This window comes from Sciurus carolinensis, chromosome 9, assembly GCF_902686445.1.
Source record: "Sciurus carolinensis chromosome 9, mSciCar1.2, whole genome shotgun sequence".
In the NCBI taxonomy this organism is placed as follows: Eukaryota; Metazoa; Chordata; class Mammalia; order Rodentia; family Sciuridae; genus Sciurus; species Sciurus carolinensis.
Window position 1 is genome coordinate 107,568,453 of NC_062221.1, and position 21,643 is coordinate 107,590,095.

At 32.1% G+C, this 21,643-nt stretch overlaps 1 protein-coding gene across 1 annotated transcript in view; it reads left to right on the forward strand.

Moving 5' to 3' along the window:
- The window catches only part of Gbe1 (1,4-alpha-glucan branching enzyme 1), a 260,442-nt gene extending 239,141 nt beyond the window's left edge, over window positions 1–21,301 (forward strand). Inside the window, 2 exon segments of the mRNA XM_047565518.1 lie at window positions 13,215–13,332; window positions 20,605–21,301. Coding sequence (XP_047421474.1) covers window positions 13,215–13,332; window positions 20,605–20,661 — 175 coding nt within the window. The 3' untranslated portion in view covers window positions 20,662–21,301.
- Window positions 21,302–21,643: the final 342 nt, after the last annotated feature.

The window sequence follows — 21,643 nt, forward strand, 5'->3', positions numbered from 1 at the left end:
AATAAGGAAAATGTTGTTTAGATCTTGTCGAGTAAATTTTTTAATTATTATATAACTGAATGAAGTGCAATCATATTACCTTTCATTGGCAGTCAGTTAAAATGAATGTTTAATTTCAGGAACATTAATTAAAACAGAAATTGCTTAATTCCTTCATGAAATTATAATCATTACACTATGATTGCCCCCTGTACTCTGAGTTCCTTATTGTTTGGGGGATAGTCAATTTTCACTTTTCAGCCTTCCTTTCCAATATCTTCCCTTCTCTATTTTACCATTCTGAATGGTGATTCTGAAATGTTACTTTCTATACTTGGTTCTCTCACCCTAACATTTTTTTAATGTTCCAAAAAATCATGTAATTTTCATAGTCTCCAGAATTAGTAGATATTTCCTATTGTTATAATTGTAAACACAGAGGAATTTGTTCTCCATTCTAGTGTAATAGTTAACAGCATAGACCCTAGAATATGACCATCGAAGAGTTCAAGTTCCATCTCTACCACGTATTTGTGTTATGAAGGTAGCCTCTTTGTTTTTTAGGGTTTTTACCTTTAAACCATATACTCATTAAATTGTTTTCAGACTTTGGATGAATTAATGTGCAAGAAAGACTTTTTAGTATCAATGCTATGTACATATTTCTTGCTCAGCAAATGTTAGCTGCTAAGGCCATAATTACTGTCATTGTAAATATTTTTAAAATTCCCTATAAATTTAATAATATATGTAAAGAAATGAATGAGATAAGTAGGCACTATTCCTCTCTGTTGCCTGCATTCTCTTGTCTGATTTCTTTTTTCTTGTTCATTATCAGAGTATTCCTTACAGTCCTTTAACAGAACTGAAATTAAATGTCTTTTGTTCCCTACTAAATTCCTTCCTCATTCCTATATCATTTTCCCCACGCATCTTAGTCCCACTTCTCTATATGTGAAAGCACTGTCTTGCTTTTCTCCTTTCTACCCGTTCTTTTTATATTTTTCCCAAATCTAGTCATTTATTCTTTTTCCTTTCCCTGTTCCTTTGAGGAGTTCATACATCCTCATAGCATTACTGTTTTACTCTGTGAAGATAATTCTTACTCACCCTCCCTACTTGACCTTTGTCCTCCTCACCAAGCAGTATGTAATTTTGTGATGTTTAATGACTATTACATAATACTAGGCAACACGGATGCATAGATTTTTGAAATAGAACTCTGCCATAACCTAGTTTAGCCCATTCAAATTAAACAATTTTGGTGGTTAGGAAATCTATAAGCTTCTTTTAAGAATTGGTTTCAAAATTAGTATCAAAAGTTAAATTTGCTTAGCACTTTACGGTATACGAATGCTTTCATTTACATTGACAGCTCTGATTCTCCCATCATTTTGGAAATGGTCAAGCAAATATTCTTATTCTTAGTCTACATATGAGGAACAGAAAGATAAGTTTCACAGGGTCATGTTCATGGTAAGTGAATAAATGTAATTTAAATGTAGTTTTTCTAAATTCAGTACAGTTTTACTTTTGGACATCAGATAATTCATCTTTTCTTGGGCCTATAGAAATGCCATTAATGTACATAAAGCATGTCCTATTAATTGTGATTATAGTTTCATTTATTTACTCTTATTTGTAAAAGTTTATGGTATCTCTAATTGTTATTTGTCTTCAGTGTTGTACCATCCTAGTGTCTAACATTCAAAAGCACAGTTTAATGTGAGTGGAAAATTTTTTCCAGTTTTTCTTTTTTGAGACATAACTGATAACTTATAAATGCCAGTGAAATATATTATATGTATTTAAGGAATATACTGGGGTTTTTGGTTGATTGGAGTACTGGGAATTGAACCTAGGGGCACTAACTACTGAGCCACATCCCCAGCTCTTTTTAGTTTTTATTTTGAGACAGGGTCTCACTAAGTTGCTTTAGGGCCTCACTAAATTGCTATGACTGACTTTGAACTTGTAATCCTCCTGCCACAACCTCCCCAGCCAATGGAATTATAAACATGTGCCACTATGTCATGTTTCATTACATATATACATTGTGAAATGGTTAGTGTGATCAGGCTAATTAACCAATTAACATATCTGTTACTTCCCACAGTCTGTGTGTTTTTTTTTGTGTTGACACTTAAAATCAATACTTAGCAAGTTTCCAGTATACAATGCATTAACTATAGTCACTGTGCTCTACATTAGTTCACCAGTACTTCCTCACCTTGCAATTGAAGTTTGTACCCTTTGACCAAAATCCCACTATTTTTGTAAACCCTTATCCCTGCCCCAGCCCATGGCAACCTCCCTGTTGTCATTCTGTTTCTATGAGTTCGATTTGTTTAAGATTCTGCACATAAATGGTATTATATAGTATTTGCTTTTCTATATCTAACTTACTTTACTTAGTATGATGGTGTCCCCTAGGTTTATCCATGTTGGAAATATTTCCTTTTTTTTTTTTTAAGGTTAAACATTTCATTTTATGTAAATACCATATTTTTTTCTATTTATCCATTTTCAGACATGTAGGCTATTATCTTTTCTTGACTATTGTGGATAATACTGCACTGAACATAGGAGTCCAGATATCTTTTCAAAATACTGGTTTTGTTTCCTTTGGAAATATACCCTGAAGTAGGCTCACTGGAACATATCTGTTATGGTTATACTATGAATTATCCCCCCAAAGCACATGTGTTGCCATATGGCTATTTCAGTTTAAAGTCCCACCAAGAGTGAACAGGGATTCTCCTTCTTCACATCTTCATCAACATTTAATTTTTTAGTACTTGCCATCATAATATATGTGAGGTGAAGTCTCATTGTAGTCTTGAGTTGCATTTCCCTGATGATTAGTGATGCTGAGCACTCTTTCATACCCCTAGTGTCCATTTATATATATTCTTTGGAAAAATCTCAATTCAAGTCTTATGCCCACTTTAAAATTGTTATTTGGTGTTTTGCTCTCGAATTATGTAAGTTCCTTATATATTTTAGATATTAGGCATTTAAGTCTTAAATTATTTTGAGCTGATTTTTGTGAGTGGTGTGAGAAGGGGCCAACTTCATTCTTTTGCTTATGGATATTCAGTTTTCTGAGCTGTAATTATTGAAGAGATGGTCCTTTCTCCATTGTGTATTCTTGGCACCATTGTCAAAGATTAGTAGACTGCATATATGTGATTTGGTCCTGGGGACTCCAGAGTTTGATCCATTGGCTTATATTTCTGCTTTTATGCTAGCACCATACTGTTGTGAGCATTGTATCTTTATGTACTTTGAATGCAGGCATTGTGGTACCTTCAACTTTATTTTTTCTCAAAATGACTTTCTGTATTCCAGATCTTTTGTGGTTCCAAATACAAGTTTGAATTTTTTTCTATTTAAAATAAAAAATACTCATGGAATTTTAATAGATATTGTGTTGAATTGATAGATTGCTTTAGGTAGTATGGATATATAACCATGTTAATACTTCAAATTCAAGAACACTGCATCTTTTTATTGTTTTTTTCAATTTCTCTCATCAATATTTTGATTTTCAATATACACACCTTTTATATCCATGATAAAAATAATTGATTTTACTTTAAGTTGTTTCTCCTAAGCATCACAACAATCACAAAGCAAAATCCTAAAAAAGATATACAAAAGGTAAAGAGAAAATAAAGCTTTTTCCCTAGGAACACATGTAAGATACGATCCCCTGTCCCCAACACAGTACTGGAAACCTTAGGCATAGCAATTAGGTAAGAAAAAGAAATAAAAGGCCTCTAAGTTGAAAATGAAGAAATAAAGTGTCTTTGTTTGCAGATGGTAGGATCTGTACATTAGCAGTGAACTATATGAAAAAGTGCTTAAGAAAATAATAGCATTTACAGAAGCATCAAAGAGAATAAAATACATTGGAATAAGTAGAATAGTTTTAAGTAGACCAACTCACTTTAAAAGAGTATAATAATTTTTAGGAAAAAGAGATCTACTCAAACTTTGTCATTAAATCTGAGTAAGTTTGAGCCTCAGAACTGATTGAGAAAGTATCAAGATAAGCACTTAGGATATTAGAGGATAAAAGAATTTTGGTTCAGATTTCTCATGCAGCAGAGAATAGGACACTTTGTGAAAAGGTGAAAGATAAAAGAGTTTGGGTTTCACCACTTTTTAAAAAAATTTGGGGTGGGGGGTACCAGGGATTGAACTCAGGGGCACTCAACTACGGAGCCATATCCCTAGCCCTATTTTGTATTTTATTTAGAGATGGGATATCACTGAGTTGCTTAGCACCTCACTTTTGCTGAGACTGGCTTTGAACTTGTGATCCTCCTGCCTCAGGCTCCCAAGCTGGGATTATAAGCCCCACTGTACCTGGCTTCACTGCTGATTTTTACAAGCCATTTCTCATGTTCTTTCTTGAGCTGTGGAGTCATAATATGCATACTGCATATTACTAGTATATTTTTCTGGCATATGAGCTTTAGTTTGTTTTAACCCCATACAATAGATACATCCTTGGACAGGTTAGGAACATTACACATATATATATACACACACACACACACATTACATATACACACACACACACACATTTTAATTTTTACTTTAGTAATTTTGAATGTAGAAAATTTGTTCCTGGTGATGTTTTGTTTGCTGGCTGTCTTAGAATATTTCTAAAAGATATGTAGAATCATCCTCCTGAATTTGATTAAATCACTCATGACCATAAGAGTCTCCTCACTTTGAAATAGAATGATAATTGAATGGTATGAATAAGACTCATATTTGTAAAATAACTATGGAAGTAAGTTAATAAATAATTCTAAATGTAATTGGATTCAAAACATGTCAGAATTTTTGCTTAATTTGAATTATGTTAATCATCTCTGACTATCATAGCTAAAAGTGTTGCTTTCATTTTATTGTACAAATGGGCACTTCACAGAGGTAACTGAACAACTTTACTCTTCCCTTGTATTACCTTTACTACTTTCACGTAATAAAATTAAAATGGCTTTTTAAAGATAGTTTTAAATTACTATATTTATTGTACTCCTGGAAAACATTTTATTAGCACTCACAAGTGTGTATGTGTCTACCTAAAGCACTCTCACTTTTTGTAAGTGCAAATGGGAAAATGTTTACTTTGAAACTTTTTTGCTCCAGTAGTCGAATGTAAAATGTAGTTGTGGACTTTGTGCCCTGAAGTTCTAAGGAGTGACTGGGGAGATGCATACATGCCTACAAGTTTGACTTTACAGTTTTTTCATGGCATGCTAACTCAACCATTGCTCATTGAACTTTTTAAAGCATTGAGTAAGATCTATCCTATGATATTACATTTAGTCTTAAAAACTAAAATAGAAAAAGGAATATACATTAACTATATGTTACTTCTAATAATAAAAAAGATATTTCTGTTACCACAACAAAATAATTTTCTTTAATAATTAAGTCTTATAATGTTTATTTTACACTTTACAGTCTTTAACTGGCAGATAGTGGTAGAATGGTAGAAAATAATGTAAGTGCCTATTCTGAAAATGGCTGATTATTAGATGTATGATTTTGACAAGTCACTTTGATATTCTGTGTTGAACTTTAATTATTTGTATAGAGAAAGCTAGCCAGTCAAGTTGATAATGAAGGTCTTTGAGTATGTGCTGTCTTTAATAAACTTGTAATCATTTATCCACGTCAACTAAGAATTATGTAAAATGTCTATCTCTAAGACTCATACAAATAAGTTATTAAATTGAGAATTAATTGCTTCAAACTGACATACATTTGTTTAACTATTGTGAGTTATCCAAAGAAGGTTATCTTTTCTATTACAAGTATTTCATTATAAATCTATTTATAAAGAATATAAAATCTTTTGAAATGTCCAAGTTAAACTGTACAGATAATGAAAGAGGGTTGCATTAGAAAGTATATTTGTACAGATGCAAAAATGTTAACACCAAGAGAACAAATTCAAGGTGGGTCCTTGATGACTAGAGTACTATTAAATTATTATTAAAAGTATTATTATTAAAAATCAAAATGCAATGAAAGACTGCAAAAGGAAAATAATGAAAAGAAGATATGCTTACGAATAAGTCAAGTACTAATCTAGATCCTAGGTGGCAGGGGAAAATAAAAGAAATCTCACATAGAGATTGTATTTTAAAAAGAAAGAAAAAATACAATAAATGTGTAGTATTTTAGAAGTTGACAGTGGTATAAAAAAAATCAGGGCAGATAAAAGTATGTGTGGAGAATGTTTATTTTCACATAGTGTAGCTAGAACAAGAGAATAAGTTTCACCAAAAAACTCAAATGTGTCTCAGAAGTTTAAGAAGCACTTTTCATTTTAGAAAATTTCAATAAATATCTAGTCCTTAAGGGGTTCTATGCACTGTCCAATTAATCTTTAATATAAAAAATTAAAAATAACAAGAAAATTCTTAGATTACAGTGAGAACAAAGACATGAGGAGAAGGAATAGAAATAAAGATCATAAAGGAAGAAGAAACTGAGTTGAGTATAAAAAGTAAGGTGAAGATAAACTGACCCACTTTTTTCATCTCTTGAGATAGCAGTTTAAGTAGTCTAGGGCTTATAATAATAATCACCAAAGCAGCTAATAACTTGAGCATCTTACCCAGCACTTACTCTATATGAAATACTCAATGTAGATTACTTGACAACCCTCTGATATATAGCCTTATTTACAGAGGACAAATTGAGCTTCAAGAAAGTTAGATAACTTGCTCAGAGACACTGTTGATAATTGTGAGAACTGGGACTAAAGTAGAGGTGTTAAATCCCTAGGCTCACAATTGCAATCATGATGTTTTAGTGTTTCAGGAGGCTGTTTCCTGTCTCAGTCTGTTTGCTTGAAATGTGTCAAGTGATGCTTGCTTACTGCTTATAGTTGTCCTTATTTTTCATATAATTTTGGGTTTCCAATTACCTTTTCCATTTAGATGTATTGCATTTGACTCCTTGGCAAGGCTGTCTTAGAGTAAGTTTGTTTGAGGGGAAGTGTTTCTTTATAACCTAAATCAAAATCATTTTGAGTTCAAAAGCATAATGTGTTTTTAAAAAATGATGAGTGTACATCATATAAACTCATTTTGGTAACAAAGTGTGTGGTTAAAAGGTGAATAAAAATCTGTTGTTTTTCCTTTGAAGTTCCAAATAATTTCTCTTGCTTTATTAGATAATTGAATTTATAAGATCTTTGAATAGTCCTTAATAGAACAAGCAAAGATGAAACTTTGGGGTTGAGGTAAAGTAGAAATATGGCACTTTAAAATTTATTTTTCTTTGTTGTGTTTCCTAGTGACTTTTTAAAGTTCAGTTATAATCTTCTAGGATTAAAAAAAAAGTTTCTTTTTAAGTAGTTTAGTCAGAAATAGTCTGTAAAGTATTTAGAATAATTTTCCTATTTGCACAGAGAAATATGTAGTACTTGGTATTTGTATTATCATTTGATTTGCTATTTACTGATGTGTGTCATTAAGCATGCCTAAGAATAAACTAATAATTTGCATGAAAATGCATTTCAAAAAGCATAGCAATCCATTAATTAACATAGTAGATAATGACATTTGAGCCCTCATCCTTTGAGCTTGTTTTATTAGTATTCTGCATTGTACAGTTTCTAAAAAAATATAGCTAAGGCATCAAACTTGCAGGAATTGGAGTTTATTTTGTAGTCTAAAATTGGAAATCTTTTGTTGATGAAACAAGCATATCCCAGCCTATAATAGGAATATGCTTCTGTTTTGCACTTAATTAAAATGTGTGGTTGTCATTTAAACTTTTAATGAAGACAGTGGTCACAAAATTGAATGCATATGTAACTCATGCACGGAGATGTTGCTTTTTGAAGGATATCAAAATTTTAATGTGAAATAATAAGAATATTTTAAAAATTCTCCTAAAGAGAAGTTACATTTGACATTTATTATATTTTAAATATACTTTCAGTATACTCACTAATAAATTTCCTATTTATTTTCATGTTGTTTTCTTTTTTACTTTTTAAATAATATACTATTGAGAGATTTTTAAACACCGAAGTCTGAGAGCCAAACACTAAATGGATATTTTCCATCAAAAGTAACATAATCATAAATGTCACATTGTTATAAATAGCTCTGAAAAATAACTAAAAATATTAAAACTTTCCAGTGATGAATTTTTAAGTTCAGTGTATTCTCTGGATCACAGAAATACAGATAGAAATGCCTAAATTGGGTCCATACACTAATACAGTCATATACATGCACACAAGCACCCCTTCCTCACACTAACAGACACATGCATTCATAATGTATACTTCAGCATATCACATGTCTTTGGCACTCCTGCATTTGGAAAACGACCAAGGAAAGCAATTAAAAGTTGTAGTTTATTGCTCACTCTGTAATTTAGTACAATAAAATAGGCATAATATAACTATATGTGTTAAATAAAGGGACAAATCTGTTTGAGATGATATTTAGCTATAACCTTGGGTTTTATAGATTGCAGCTGGCAATAAATAAAATTCAACTCCTGAAACATAAAAAGGGGAAGACAATGGTAGGCTATGGTGGCAGGCTCTGTGCTGAAAAGTTATCTTCTGACTATTAAAATCACAAAACTCCCCTTGCTTTCCAGCACCTGCTCGTACTCCACCAGATGTTTGTTCAGTTACTTCAATTAGAACAGTCCTTAGAATGAAGACCCTGTTGTTTTCTTCCTTTGATATAGTTCTGTCTCCTGACATCACTCAGTTCCCAGAAATAATCATGTGGTTATGGATTAAAGAATTAGATATACAAAGAACTTGTTAAATTCACACTCTAAGAGATATCTTTTTGCATTTTAGTGTGTCTTCAGTTAAGATGTTTATTGCAATGATTGGCATAGTAGTGATATTTTTTCTCTTTTTGGAGACAGAGAAAACAATTCATCTTAAAGTTGGTGATATGTTAGATTGGAAGATACCTGATAAGTTACCACCTTTGCTATCTTTATGGTCATCTCATCACTGAAGATCCCCTCTCTGTCATTCTGTTTGAAACTCCAAGAGTTGTACCTTACCGTAAATTTCCCAAGCTTCATCAGTGAGTGTGAAGTGAGTTTAGTGCAGAATGATATAAATGATAGTACTTCTTACATCAAAATCCTTACACTTCGCACAGACACTTTATCAAGTGGCTGAGCAAACACAGTAGCTTTTGAAGTATTTGAAGAGCCATTGAATTTGAGAGTCTTCATGTCTTCACTGTTCTTTAATCTTATTAGTACAGTCCTCCTTCAGAACATGGCTCTTCCTTAGTTCAAATTGAAGGACATAGATTATAAAATAATGCTTAAAATTTCTTATCTACTTCAACCTGTTGATAGATATATCAAATACTTAGGAAGGTCTTAAATTTAAGAAATCATAATATTTTATAATGCTACCCAGATTGATAGAGGCCTATTTGAAATCTTCTTTTTTCAAATAGAAGATAAATCTCTTAAAAGTTTTTTATCATTCTTTTCCCATAGTATTTTTCCAAAAGGAGTAAGGAAAAGTTTTTGGTTCAGTGGTTTATATTCACCAATTAAATGATCAGATGAATCAAATGAATAATGAATGGGTATAAAACAAATACGATAAACCTCAGATAACCCAACTCCATAATTAATGTTAGAAATGCCAGTCTTTTAAATTTGATTATATTAATAATTTAGGCAGATGCCATGTTTTCTAATTTCCCTGTTTTTCTCAGGTGATATTCATTTTGGCTTGTTTATGCTTAAGAAGCTCAACTTTAGAATTAAGAAATTTCATAAGAAAATGATGGGCCTGATTCTTGGCATAAAACAGGTAGCATATAGAGAGGGTAGCTTATAGGAAGGTAGCTTACAAAAAGTAAGGTTATCAGATCTCCATTTGACTTTTGTGTTCATCCCAGCTGTACCATTTAACCAGTTACCTGTTTTTGAACAAATCTGTTCTCTCTCCTATTTGTTTCACCATATTCAACATCAGTTTTCTTATTTTTGAGTACTGTCCCTCAGGCAAAATCTCAACCTTTTTATGTGTCTCCATACTCTCATACTTTAGCCATACTCATCATCCTTGAACTGTTTGGATTTCTGACTGGTTTCTCTGACATAGCCTTTCCCCTGTCCTTTCTACTTTGCTCCTATCTCTGGGTTAATTTTCTTGATTGCTGTATCCTCTTTCAAGAACATTCAACATCATCATACTTAAACTAACAAAGTATTATCAGCCTAGTCCAGCCTTCAGAACTGTTCATGTAACAGCTGCCAGTCCTGCCTTTTCTCCTCCACTCTCTCTTTGACTGCATGCCCCCTTTAGTTCTACTTTAGACTTTAAATTGTACTTCATTCAAGTATGCCTAATAATACTCCCCTTACAGGCCATAAATTGTTTGTTAACTAAGACCATCTCTTAGTCATCTTTGTATCGTTCATGGTGCCTTGTGCATTTTATGTACTTGACAAATGAATGGAGGAAGAAAGAAAATTTATTCGACTTTCTTCTAATATAAAAATTAATGTATATAATTTGACCTTTCTTGAAGAGTTAGGATTCTCATCCTAAATATCACTTTCAAGGATTTATTGAGGACAATTTATGAGAAGAAATTATGCTAGTATGGGCAGGTAGCTATGGAAAATGACAGCCTGTTGAGGTGTCCTGCTAACTTAGTTCTATGTGCTATGTTATTGGAAACCATAGCAAGAAGATAACTTAATTATAAATTGTCTCTAAGGTTTTTTTCATATGTATATACTTTAGTGGAAAAGGGATAAGTAGACATTTTAAAGCTGTGTAGATCTCATTAATCAGTGTATATTTGTTTCTTTATGAGTGAGGGAATACCCGGGTGAGAGGACATGAAAAACAAAAATCAGTTGCTCAGATAAGCTCTTTATAATTGTTTATTCTAATTCTAAACACTATTCCTAAAAAGATGAGGTTTCTGAAACCTCTGAAAATGCATAACTATAAAGCTCTTTCCCAAATATTATCTTTAATCTAGTATTTTACTTTGTTGAAATTTCTGTATGTAAGAGTACCATTTTCTAAAGGAAACCATTGTGTTCCTGCATAATTTGGACACAGGGCTAGTGATTCCAAAAGTAAGCAGCAGACTTTTTTCTTTAAATTATAGATCAGAAAAATATGTTTAAACTGATATTTTGAAACTTTGGTTTTCATAGCAGTTTTCTTTGTAGCTATAAAGTATATATATATTAAGTAAATAATAACCATTTTCAATATTGCCATTCCTTTCAATGTCAAAAAGAAATAGATCCTTATGTAACAATTATTTTTTCAGTATCCTTTGAAAAATATATGGGTAAAAACTTATTAATTTTGCAATTATTTTAACAAATTAACAGTTTATCAAAATATGTGCATTCTTCAAACTCTAGTAGCAAATGTGTGTAACAACATAATTCATTTAGTCTTCAATGTCCAACACATATATAATTTTTATGTCTCTTATAATAACCTAACTCAGTGGGAACTTTATAATAACACATAACTACCTTTTAGTGATTCTTTTTTTTTTTTTTTTTTTTCTTAATCCATAGGTTGAGAACTACCACTCTTGAAGATATACTTCCCACTTTTAGCCATTACAACCAGAAATCTATATCATTAACCAGCAATTTATTAATTAGTAACTTTTACTCAATATTTTTAAGAAAAATTAGGACATATTCTCTAAACAATACTTTGTGTTTTGAAAATTAATTCAAGTATTTAGTAAACTAGAAGGAAGGGCAAAAGCTAAACTTTAATTTTGATGAATCTTTACATTCCACAATGTTTCATTTGTTTTACTGTGTCTCTAGTTATTTATTTTCACCATCCAAATCTCATCATTTATTGTATTCATTACCTTAGAGATAGGGTCTTACCGAGTTGCTTAGGACCTTGCTAAGTTGCTGAGACTGACTTTGAATTAGCAATCCTCCTGCCACTGCACCTGGCTTCCTTCTCTTTTAACACACTAATACTGTGATGATTAGCTTCACTTTGAATCAGAGCAGGCCAACCTGGACTGACTAAGATGGAACCACTACTTCCAGCAAAAGGTCCTTCCTGTGGTGTATGCATCTGCATCTCTGATCCAGAGGTTTGCAAAAGATGAAAATGATGGGTCATTGTTCATTACTCACATAGACTATTATTGTAATAATTTTGTTGTAATGAAAATATATGAACATTTCGAAGAAGAAAAATTTATATACCAGGAAAACAGAAAACAAAAGGCATTTAAACCTATCTGTGTCTCTCCATAGGCTAGAAGACATAAAATTTTTATGTGGTGATTTATATATATATATATAAATACACACACACACACACACTTGTGGATTTTTTGTATCAAGTACCATTTCTAGACATTTGAGTATGATACAGTATTTTATTATAAATAATAGGAATATGCTTAACGCACTGTGAAAGATTAGATGTTAAATTATATCAGATTACATGAATGCCACATGAATTCCCTTGTGACATGATGATTGGTATATTTACTGGGTCATGCTGCATTAATAGAAGTGTGCTGTTCCTAACAAGGAGAGAGTAAGACTGATTCACTCTTCAGGCCTTGCATGTCCACTTTGCTCACTTCTGTGTTCCTCACAGTGATAATCTGGTTCTAGAAAACCAAAGTGGATTCAGAGATGGGGAAGGAATGAAAACTCTTATCAAGTGAGGAATGATTAAAAGTCCTAGGATTAAAAGTATTATGTATTTTGTAATATATTCAAAGAACACATGAAACTAGCATAGCTATTACTGAATATTCCAGAGGTCACTGTATACCAAAGTTATTATTTTACAGCTTTTGTAGATAGAAATAATCCCAAGAAATCAAATTTCTATTCAATACAGAGAAGAATCTCTAGCACATAGAATAAGTTGCTTTAAAACAAAGAAGATTCACTGTTAATAGGATATTCATTCCCAGGCTGAATGATCACTAGATGAGCTGTGATAGAATTATAAAAGGATTTCATGGGTATATGAACTACATAGACTATAAAGTCCCTTTCAGACATGAGAATCTCTACAATATTGGAGAAGAAATGAATACATAAGACCAATCATGATTCAACAGTATCAGAATACTCATTTCTAAATTGCTTTGTCAGAACATATTTTGTCTCCCTCAACTTCTAAACTGTTGTGAATTCCTTAAGAGATGAACATTCAAAATTGTGCTAGATTCAGATGCAGCAGAATATGGAGGACACCAGAGACTGGACCACAGTACTGATTTCTTTTCTGAGGCTTTAGAACACAATGGACGTCACTATTCTCTTTTGGTAAGTAAAGCTCTTAAGATAATTTTCAATCTTTTTGAGTTTAATTCTATATTAATCCTTTATTTTTATAGTGATGTTTTCTTCAAAAGATAACTCTTCAGATAGTAACATTGAAAAAAAGGGGGAGTAGGAAAAAGAACAGAGCACTATCCTTGAAAACCAGATATAATACATTTGGGTCTTAGAAAATCTCACAGTAAAGGAAATCTGGGGACAGCTGAGGAAATTGGAGTATTAGTAGGATTAAACATCTCTCAAGAAATGAGAGGATGACAATGTTTACATTTGGGGGGGGATTGCTGGATCATCTGGTGGTTCTGTTCTTTTGATTTCTTTTAAATTATTTTTTTATTTTTTATTTTTTACAGACTGCATTTTGATTCATTTGGGGGGCTATGCTTGGGTTGAAATCCAGGACCTCTACATTTTTTATTCTTTATGCAACAATTTCATTTATTTCTGTTCCTGCTTTTTCTGTATTATTGTACTTTGATTTCTATATTGTTGCCTTTTAAATTATATATAGATTTTTCATATAGTAAATTGAAGACTGAGTTCATTCTAGTTATAAATTCTCTGATTTTCTTTTATTACTGAGGAAAGCTTTATATCATATAACTAATTTTTACTTTGTAGTATTGTTGTTTTTAAAAATGAAGAGTTTAGCAACTTTTTAGATGTGGAGGAATTCTTAATTTATAATCACATAGTAGGCTCAAGACTACATCTATATTCTATCTTTTTTTTTTCTTTTTCTGACTGGTCATATGCTATCTCTGTTTCTGTCTCTCCCTGCTCCTTTCCCTCCCTCCCTCCCTCCCTCCCTCCTTTCCCTCCTGCTCTCTCCTCCCTATCCCATCTCCATCTCTGTCTCTATCCCAGACTTGAATCTTTTCTTCACCATGGGGTATTAGATTAAGATATATATTCATGACATCAGAGTTAGTGTACAAGATAACTCAATCTGATAAAATTGAAGTTGTTGGATAGGCTAGAGGAAAGTGCAGAGGCCCCAGGTGATTTAGATATTGCTCTAAATGTATGTGTACATGCGAATTTGTTGTTGTATGTTGTGTGTGTCTTAGATACGTACAGAGAAAGGTACATATGTGTTTTTAAGAGAACTCAAAGAATTATTGTTATACTTAATCAGAAATATTCAGTTTTGACATGTAAAATAAGATTGATAAAAGTAGTTTCAGAAGTGAACATGAAAATTACTGTAAAACTCTGAAATGACCAAAAGGGTTGAAGATTTGGGAAAGATAATTCAGCTCACAAAGAGGAATCATGGAGAAATAGCAAACCAATTGCAAATAAAACTGAACAATAACCAACTAAACTAGACTGAAAGGAGTTTGAAAAATTTAGCCAAATTCTTATGTAACTAACTTCCATAAATATTCTTTAGTCCCAACAAAGTTCCTTTATGAGAGTAGCCTGGTGCCATAGTGAAGGATCACAAAATGTTTGTGGCAGGGACTGGAGATCCAGTATCCTGCCTACCATTTACTAGCAGAACTTGAGAAAGTTAATTTAACTTTTGCACCTCATTTCTCTAATTTGTAAAATGGAGATCAAAAAATATTATCCTCCCTACAGGAAGAGATTTTTAGGCAGCATAAATTCACTAACTGGTCCAATCTTTTAGGAACTGAAATGTTATTTCATATGCATTTAAAAGTTATTGTTTTCATGGCCATTCAACAGCATTTTGATATTTTAAACACATCCAGACACCAAGTGCCTTGTAGACATGTGATTAAGAATACCTTCTCCCAACTTTGGGGGGAAATTATGATCTTGGATGAGGGCCCACAATCATTGTGATTGGGCAGAAAATATCTTGACATCTTTTTTATTTTGTAGAAGCAAAATATTCTGTCATAAGTAAAGGCAGCTCAACTAACCAGAGGCAGCATCAGTCAGATTACTTTTCAAGCACTAATTGAATTGATCTTACTACATTGAATATGCAGTTCTAAATTAGCAGGTAGAATGAAACATATCTCCTATGTCTCAATAATATATAGAGGAATAAGTACCATAAGTACATTAAAAAAAAAAAAAAAAAAAAAAACAGAAAAGAACTTAACCTCTGCCTGTAATGGAATTCTCATCCAACTCCATCAGTGAGATAAGAGTTAGCCCTGTCCTCCCAGCAACACATCTTGTTTTCAGTGACTACAGGTGCTTTAAGAATTGCTCAGTAAGTAAATCTTTAGACCCATGGTTTTAATGTCAGAAGAAGGGAGCCCTGGTGGATCAACAAAGTACAGAAATCTAAGAAAAAAAGGTTTCCTTCTTGCCAGAGTTATTCTTCAAAGAGCCAGAGAAAAAAGATCATGTGAACAAATGTACTATAATAATGCCTCATTGTAATGGAACCCCTTAGTAGACTGATTTGTATGCTCTAGAATCCAATCAAGAATGCTTGAACACAACCTGAGTGCTGTGGGTTTCATACCACCACCAGTGAGACCACACCAGACTCCCGTACTCCTACAATAAAGGGAAGTAATCAAGGACAAAATAGAACTTTTCTTCTTTCATAAAATTTCTGCCCATCATCACTAGTACACAGCATTGCTAAAGCTTAATTTGCAAGCTCAATAATCCAAAGGATCTGCTGAATAAGTGCCAATCTGTTTTCAAAGATAGCAACAAACAGAGCTTGAAGGAATCTTAAAATAGCCATACATGCTGCAGCATCAGCAGGTACCACCCTAGCATCATCTCTGTGCTCTCTTAGTTGAAACCATGAAGCCAGGGGATAACTGCATATGTACCACTATTGAAATGTATTTGATAAGGTCAGAGTACCTCTCAAATGCTGAAAAGTGGTAGGGCAGAAGTTCTCCATTCTGCTCTACTGGCACTTATGGAACACTCCATTTTAGCATAATCATTTCTCTATACTTTGCTTTCTGATGTAGGAACTTATACATTAAACTCTGAGTGGAGGGGTCAGGGGCTTTTTTTTGCCTTCATCAGTTCAAATTCCGTGGCACAAATGAAGAAAAGAGATTATTGAGACCTAAACGAATTAAATTTCTTTACATTTCTGAAGCAATCTCAATGATAAAAATGTGAATAAAGCAATAGATTAGCATTAATTACTTTGCCAGTTAGGCTGCTTAACATATGAAGTAGATTGTTTATTTTCCATTCTAAATTTGGGGATTCACAAGTAGACTTGTGGTTTAAATGGGAAATTTGGCATAGATGTGTTTTTCCATTGTTCTTCAATTTGAGTATTGAAACAGTTTATTTGGAATATGACTTTGACTGTATACAAAATTATGAAACTTTAGTTTTTTCCAACTGAAAAATTCTCTCTCAATTCTCAGAATTTACTTTTTCTTATGTTTCTAAATTAGATGTGATGATGCTCATTTCTATGTAGAAATAACTATTAACATCCATTTTCTTTTCAGCCCTAATACAAAATAATGAGTTAAAATAAAATTTCTTTTGTATTGGAAAATAATTTTTGAACTAATGTATGTATGTAATGACTAAAGTCACTTTAAATGTCAGCTGTTTTTAAAATAATTTTGTAAAGTTTTAAAGTAAAGGTGTGTATAGACTGTTAAAAGGTATGATGTGTTTTTCATTGACTGATGTTTTCTTCCTATCAACCTTATGTATGAATTTGGTATTGATAAATTTAACAAATTTCTAAAAAAATTTAAAAATGAAGTTTTGTGATATTACACTTTTTTTATTTAAAAATTTTCTGCTCATAATGTTGACCTCCCTGTTTTAAAAATTGTATTATTAATTTTTGCAGTTCAATTATGATCCTAGATAAAAATAACACTTTACAGGGATGAATAATTGAACAGATCACAGTGTGATCGGTTACTTTCTTAACTGTAGTAATGGTTTCTGTAATAGTTGTCATTAAATTAGTCAAAACAATGGGATTGATTAACATACATTTGACTCTCAAGCGAATTGGCTTATACTGTGCTATTCTGCTTCCTTCAGACAAGTTGACCATGAATATAGCTGGGAAAAATGAAACTCATAGTCATATATACATTCTATTTCACTTGTTCTTCCTGTGATCCTCACTACAAAATATTTAAAGCTGAAAGACTAATAGATACATTAACCAATAAGTATTATCTGTAACATGCATACTAAATGATTTCTATATATGTGTATTAGAATGTAAATTGTTTTTATTTAATATGCATAAATATTCATGTCCATGTTTCTTTCTTGATATTAGTAAATTTCTAGTTAAAATTATAAAGTGAGACTTGTATAGCCAGTATTTAGTCCTAAATATTCAGCACCCTAAATTATTGAAGTTTGTATTGTTTCATCTTAAGAATTAACTATGATTATCGTCAGTCCTTTAGTATAATTGGTAGTCATTTCCTAACCTCTAAAAAAGTTGATTTACATGCTAAGAACCCTAATAAAGAAGATAACTCAAAATTCCATAAATAGCCGTAGTTAAGAAAAATCACTTGCTTGAGGAAATTCTTTCATGTTGCTGTATGCCACAAAGGCCCTAGAGCAACATAAACACATTCTGGTAATTAACACTGCAGTGAAAAAATATAATTACACAATATTCCTGTTAATGATATTATATAATTATCAACTGAAGGTTTTTGAGCAGATAGCATTAAGAGGTCTCTAAGTATGGCTGGGAATTGGCATCATAAGCTCCTTACATAAAATGACCAACATCATTTAATGAGAGTTCTTGCAGCATTTATTAACCACTGAATACCAAGAAAGAAAATGTAATACCACGTACACATATTGCAAACTTAAATGTCTTACGGCATTTCTTTACTCTTAAGTTTGAGCTAGCTAAAATATCACAAGTTTCCAAAGAGAGCAGGACTGCTCATAAGTTATCAGTATCCAGTTTTATTATATTCCATTAATGAAAATCATTATGAGGTTATGAATCAAACAGTAATAAGTGCATAGGATTCAAGGAGGAGCTTGACTGGATTTGTTCTTATATATCACTGTGGGCAAACTAAGAGGGACCTATCATTATCTTCCCTAGGGCCTGATTAATGTGGTTTTATTGCAACATTATCAGGAGACTTGGACTTACCAGGGTACTTTTACCTGCGTTGAAGTACAATATTTTATCAGAGAAATATTTGTCATATGGAGAGAGCAGAAATTTTTGTGTCTATTCTTCACGATAAGGGTACATCACTGTCTTAGTTTTAGCCAATTTCGATGACTTGAGGAGGGACTAGGTTGAATCAGACTCTTGAATTGTTTTATTTCTCCTTACTTTGATCTGTGTTGCTTTTGTCCAAGTTTGATTGCATAAATACACCATTCTTTTGGACTGAATCATTCTGGATAGTTAGTAATAGTACCTATGTGTCATCCATATCTCCAGTTCCCTTTGTTGAAACAACCTTGTAAACATCTTACCTATCATAGTTAAAGAACAAAATACTGCAGAGAGAGGGATTACATTAACACTTAAAGTGGTTTAAAAGTTAGAAGACTTTAAATATAACCGGTTAATGTGGTAGGGAAACAGATTGTAGCATTGAAACATTTGGTTTCCCCACACTTAATGACTATAAGGATGTTAATATTTACATTTTTGGAAATATTTTTGCAAATCAGACTGTGAGACATTGACCTACACAGTGACTGTCAATCATTTGTGCAATTTTTCGTGAACACCATCTTTTTAAATACTGTTATTTTAAATTAAAGATTAAATACTGTTCTCTGACCATTACATTGATACTCTAATTTCTTAAAATTCCATCATTTTAAACTGCTTCAATCTTTGATGTTCAAAACTACCATTTCTGTTTGGTGTATCTGATTTAAAAAATATATATTGTAAGAATTCTTTATTGCAGAAACCTTAGGAGAAAATGTTGTGTTCACGTTGCAGAGTTCAGATGCATTGGACATACAAGTTTATCCAAGGCAAATTCTATCCTTTCATTTTTAAATTTTTTGCTTTGCATCTTTTATTCGATTCTAAACTCTAAAAACCTTTTCTTTTTTATTCATCAGTTAGCATTTACTTAAAAGTGACTATGGTAAAATATTAGCAAACTCAAAATAGAGCTTTTCACAATGATGACAAACTATAATAAGTTTACTGTTTACTTTGTTAGTAGTGAAATGTTGTTACATATAGGATAAAAAATAGAAAAGCACCAAGGAGTTCCAATCACTTCTTAATTTTATAAAAAAATTAAATCAGCTGTAGGTACACTAGAAAATATCTTTGCTACATACACATATTGGTCTCCTATTGTTTTCTTATTCATTATGTATTCTTTTATTCAACCATTATTGCAACTACTTTGTCCAATGGCAACTACCCAGTGTGAGAAATTAAAAGCATATGGCCTCTGCCCTTATAGATTGACTTGAAAAAAACAACAAATTGTGGTTAATGGTTTAGAAAGAAACAAAAATGGTGCTATGATTGAAAATATAGTAGAGAATCTATTACATCTAGGATTGTCAAGGAAAAACCTGTTTCATGGAGCTGCAATTTTTAAAAATCTAAAAGAGAAAGGAACAAGCAAAGATAGAGTGTTTGGACCAGATGGCACATTATAGAAAAAGATTCAGAAACATGGAGGACTTTGGCATGTTAAAGGAATGGAAAGGATCCTTTGGCCAGAGCCAGTTGATGAAGAGGAAAGGTGCAAATGAGAAGATGAGCTGAAAAGGCAAACATAGGTCGGAGGAGCTGAGTCAGTGCTGTGCAAGGAATGGAAAGGACATGCATTCTATTTCAAGTCGAATGACAAGGTTTTTGCTTGGTTAAATTAGAGGGGCCAAAATGCTTTTGGGATCCCTTGTGTTACATTTCAGTTTTGTCTTAAATTGGAAAGAACTAAAAAGGTGGGTTTATAAATTAAACATCTTGATGCAAACAATGCTTTGTATATTGCATTTACTTATCTGGATAGAGTAACATTGTGACCTGCAGGGCAGCCTTCATTCCACTTAATAATGCCTAAAACATGACAATAAGAGTGCCATTTATGTCCTTCCAATGTAAACCTCCGTCTTTGTAAATAGTATGGAGCCCTCTAGTGGCCTTGCTTTGAAAATCTTACATTGCTGTCAAAACTGTTGGAACTGTGAAATAAAGCTTTCTGAGACCTGGTAGAACTATAAAAATAACTGTAAAATTTAGTCAAATGTGAGACTGTATCATGTCTATGGGTCTCTCTGACATAGAACAGCATTCAACATTTTTTCAATTGCACTGACATGATTTTGTTTACTTAGGTGTACATTCCAAGCCGAGTGGCCCTCATCCTTCAGAATGTGGATCTTCCTAACTGAAGAGACCTGATCTCAGCTCCACCACATGCACTTTGTTTTCTTCTTCTGTCACAGAGGTTTATAATGTATAAGTTTTTCAAAACACAGTTTGTCTAACCAAAACAGATTGAAATTTAGTATTGATATATGCAACTTGAAAGAAATAGGAATAGGTGGGGGAGTGTGTTTCAAATTTTAGGGATCCATATTTCCAAGCCATGTGAGCAGCTAGAAATCATGTCTTAAAAATGTTTTACTTTGCAGCCAGTTATTTGATCCTTTTGATTCAAATTTGAATTATGCATCATGTATAGTTATTTCTGCTAAATGTGATACAAAGGGTTATTTGGTGGCCTTATTTGTTGTAATATCTATCCGCCTAAATTAGAGGTACTAAATTTGTTTCTCTGCTTTTACAAATTGCATTATAAATATTATAATAAATATAGAGTGATAATATAAAATTTTAAAATTGTATGAAAGATAATATAAGGGCCCTACCTCTGGCTTATCCATGCCTTGTTTTACATTAAGTTTTATCTTGTGATCTGTTCATATAGTATTTGGTAGATGCTGATATCTTAGACTTTCTGAGGATTTAAAATGGTAATTGTATTATTTCAGAAAATGTCTTTTGATCAATAAAAAATGTGCAAGATTGCCTTACTAGTGGTTCATTTTGCTGTACTATTATAAGGAATGATTTGGAATCAATATTAACATGTTTTATTCAGTGCTAATTCCTTCCTCACACATATTCAAATGTGCATTTTGGTTGGGAGGCGAAATTGTTTTTCTTTCTTCAGAAAACATTTCTGTAACTTTAAATTATTGATTAATCCAAATATCTAAGCTACTCTTCAGCTATAAATATGAGCACTTTTAGAAACTAATTTCTCAACTCAATGGAACACTCCTTCATGAATCTGCTTCTGTGTTTACTAAGTAGTAATCCAGATGTCTTGAATCATTGGTAGGAAACTCATTCATACCTGTGAAATTT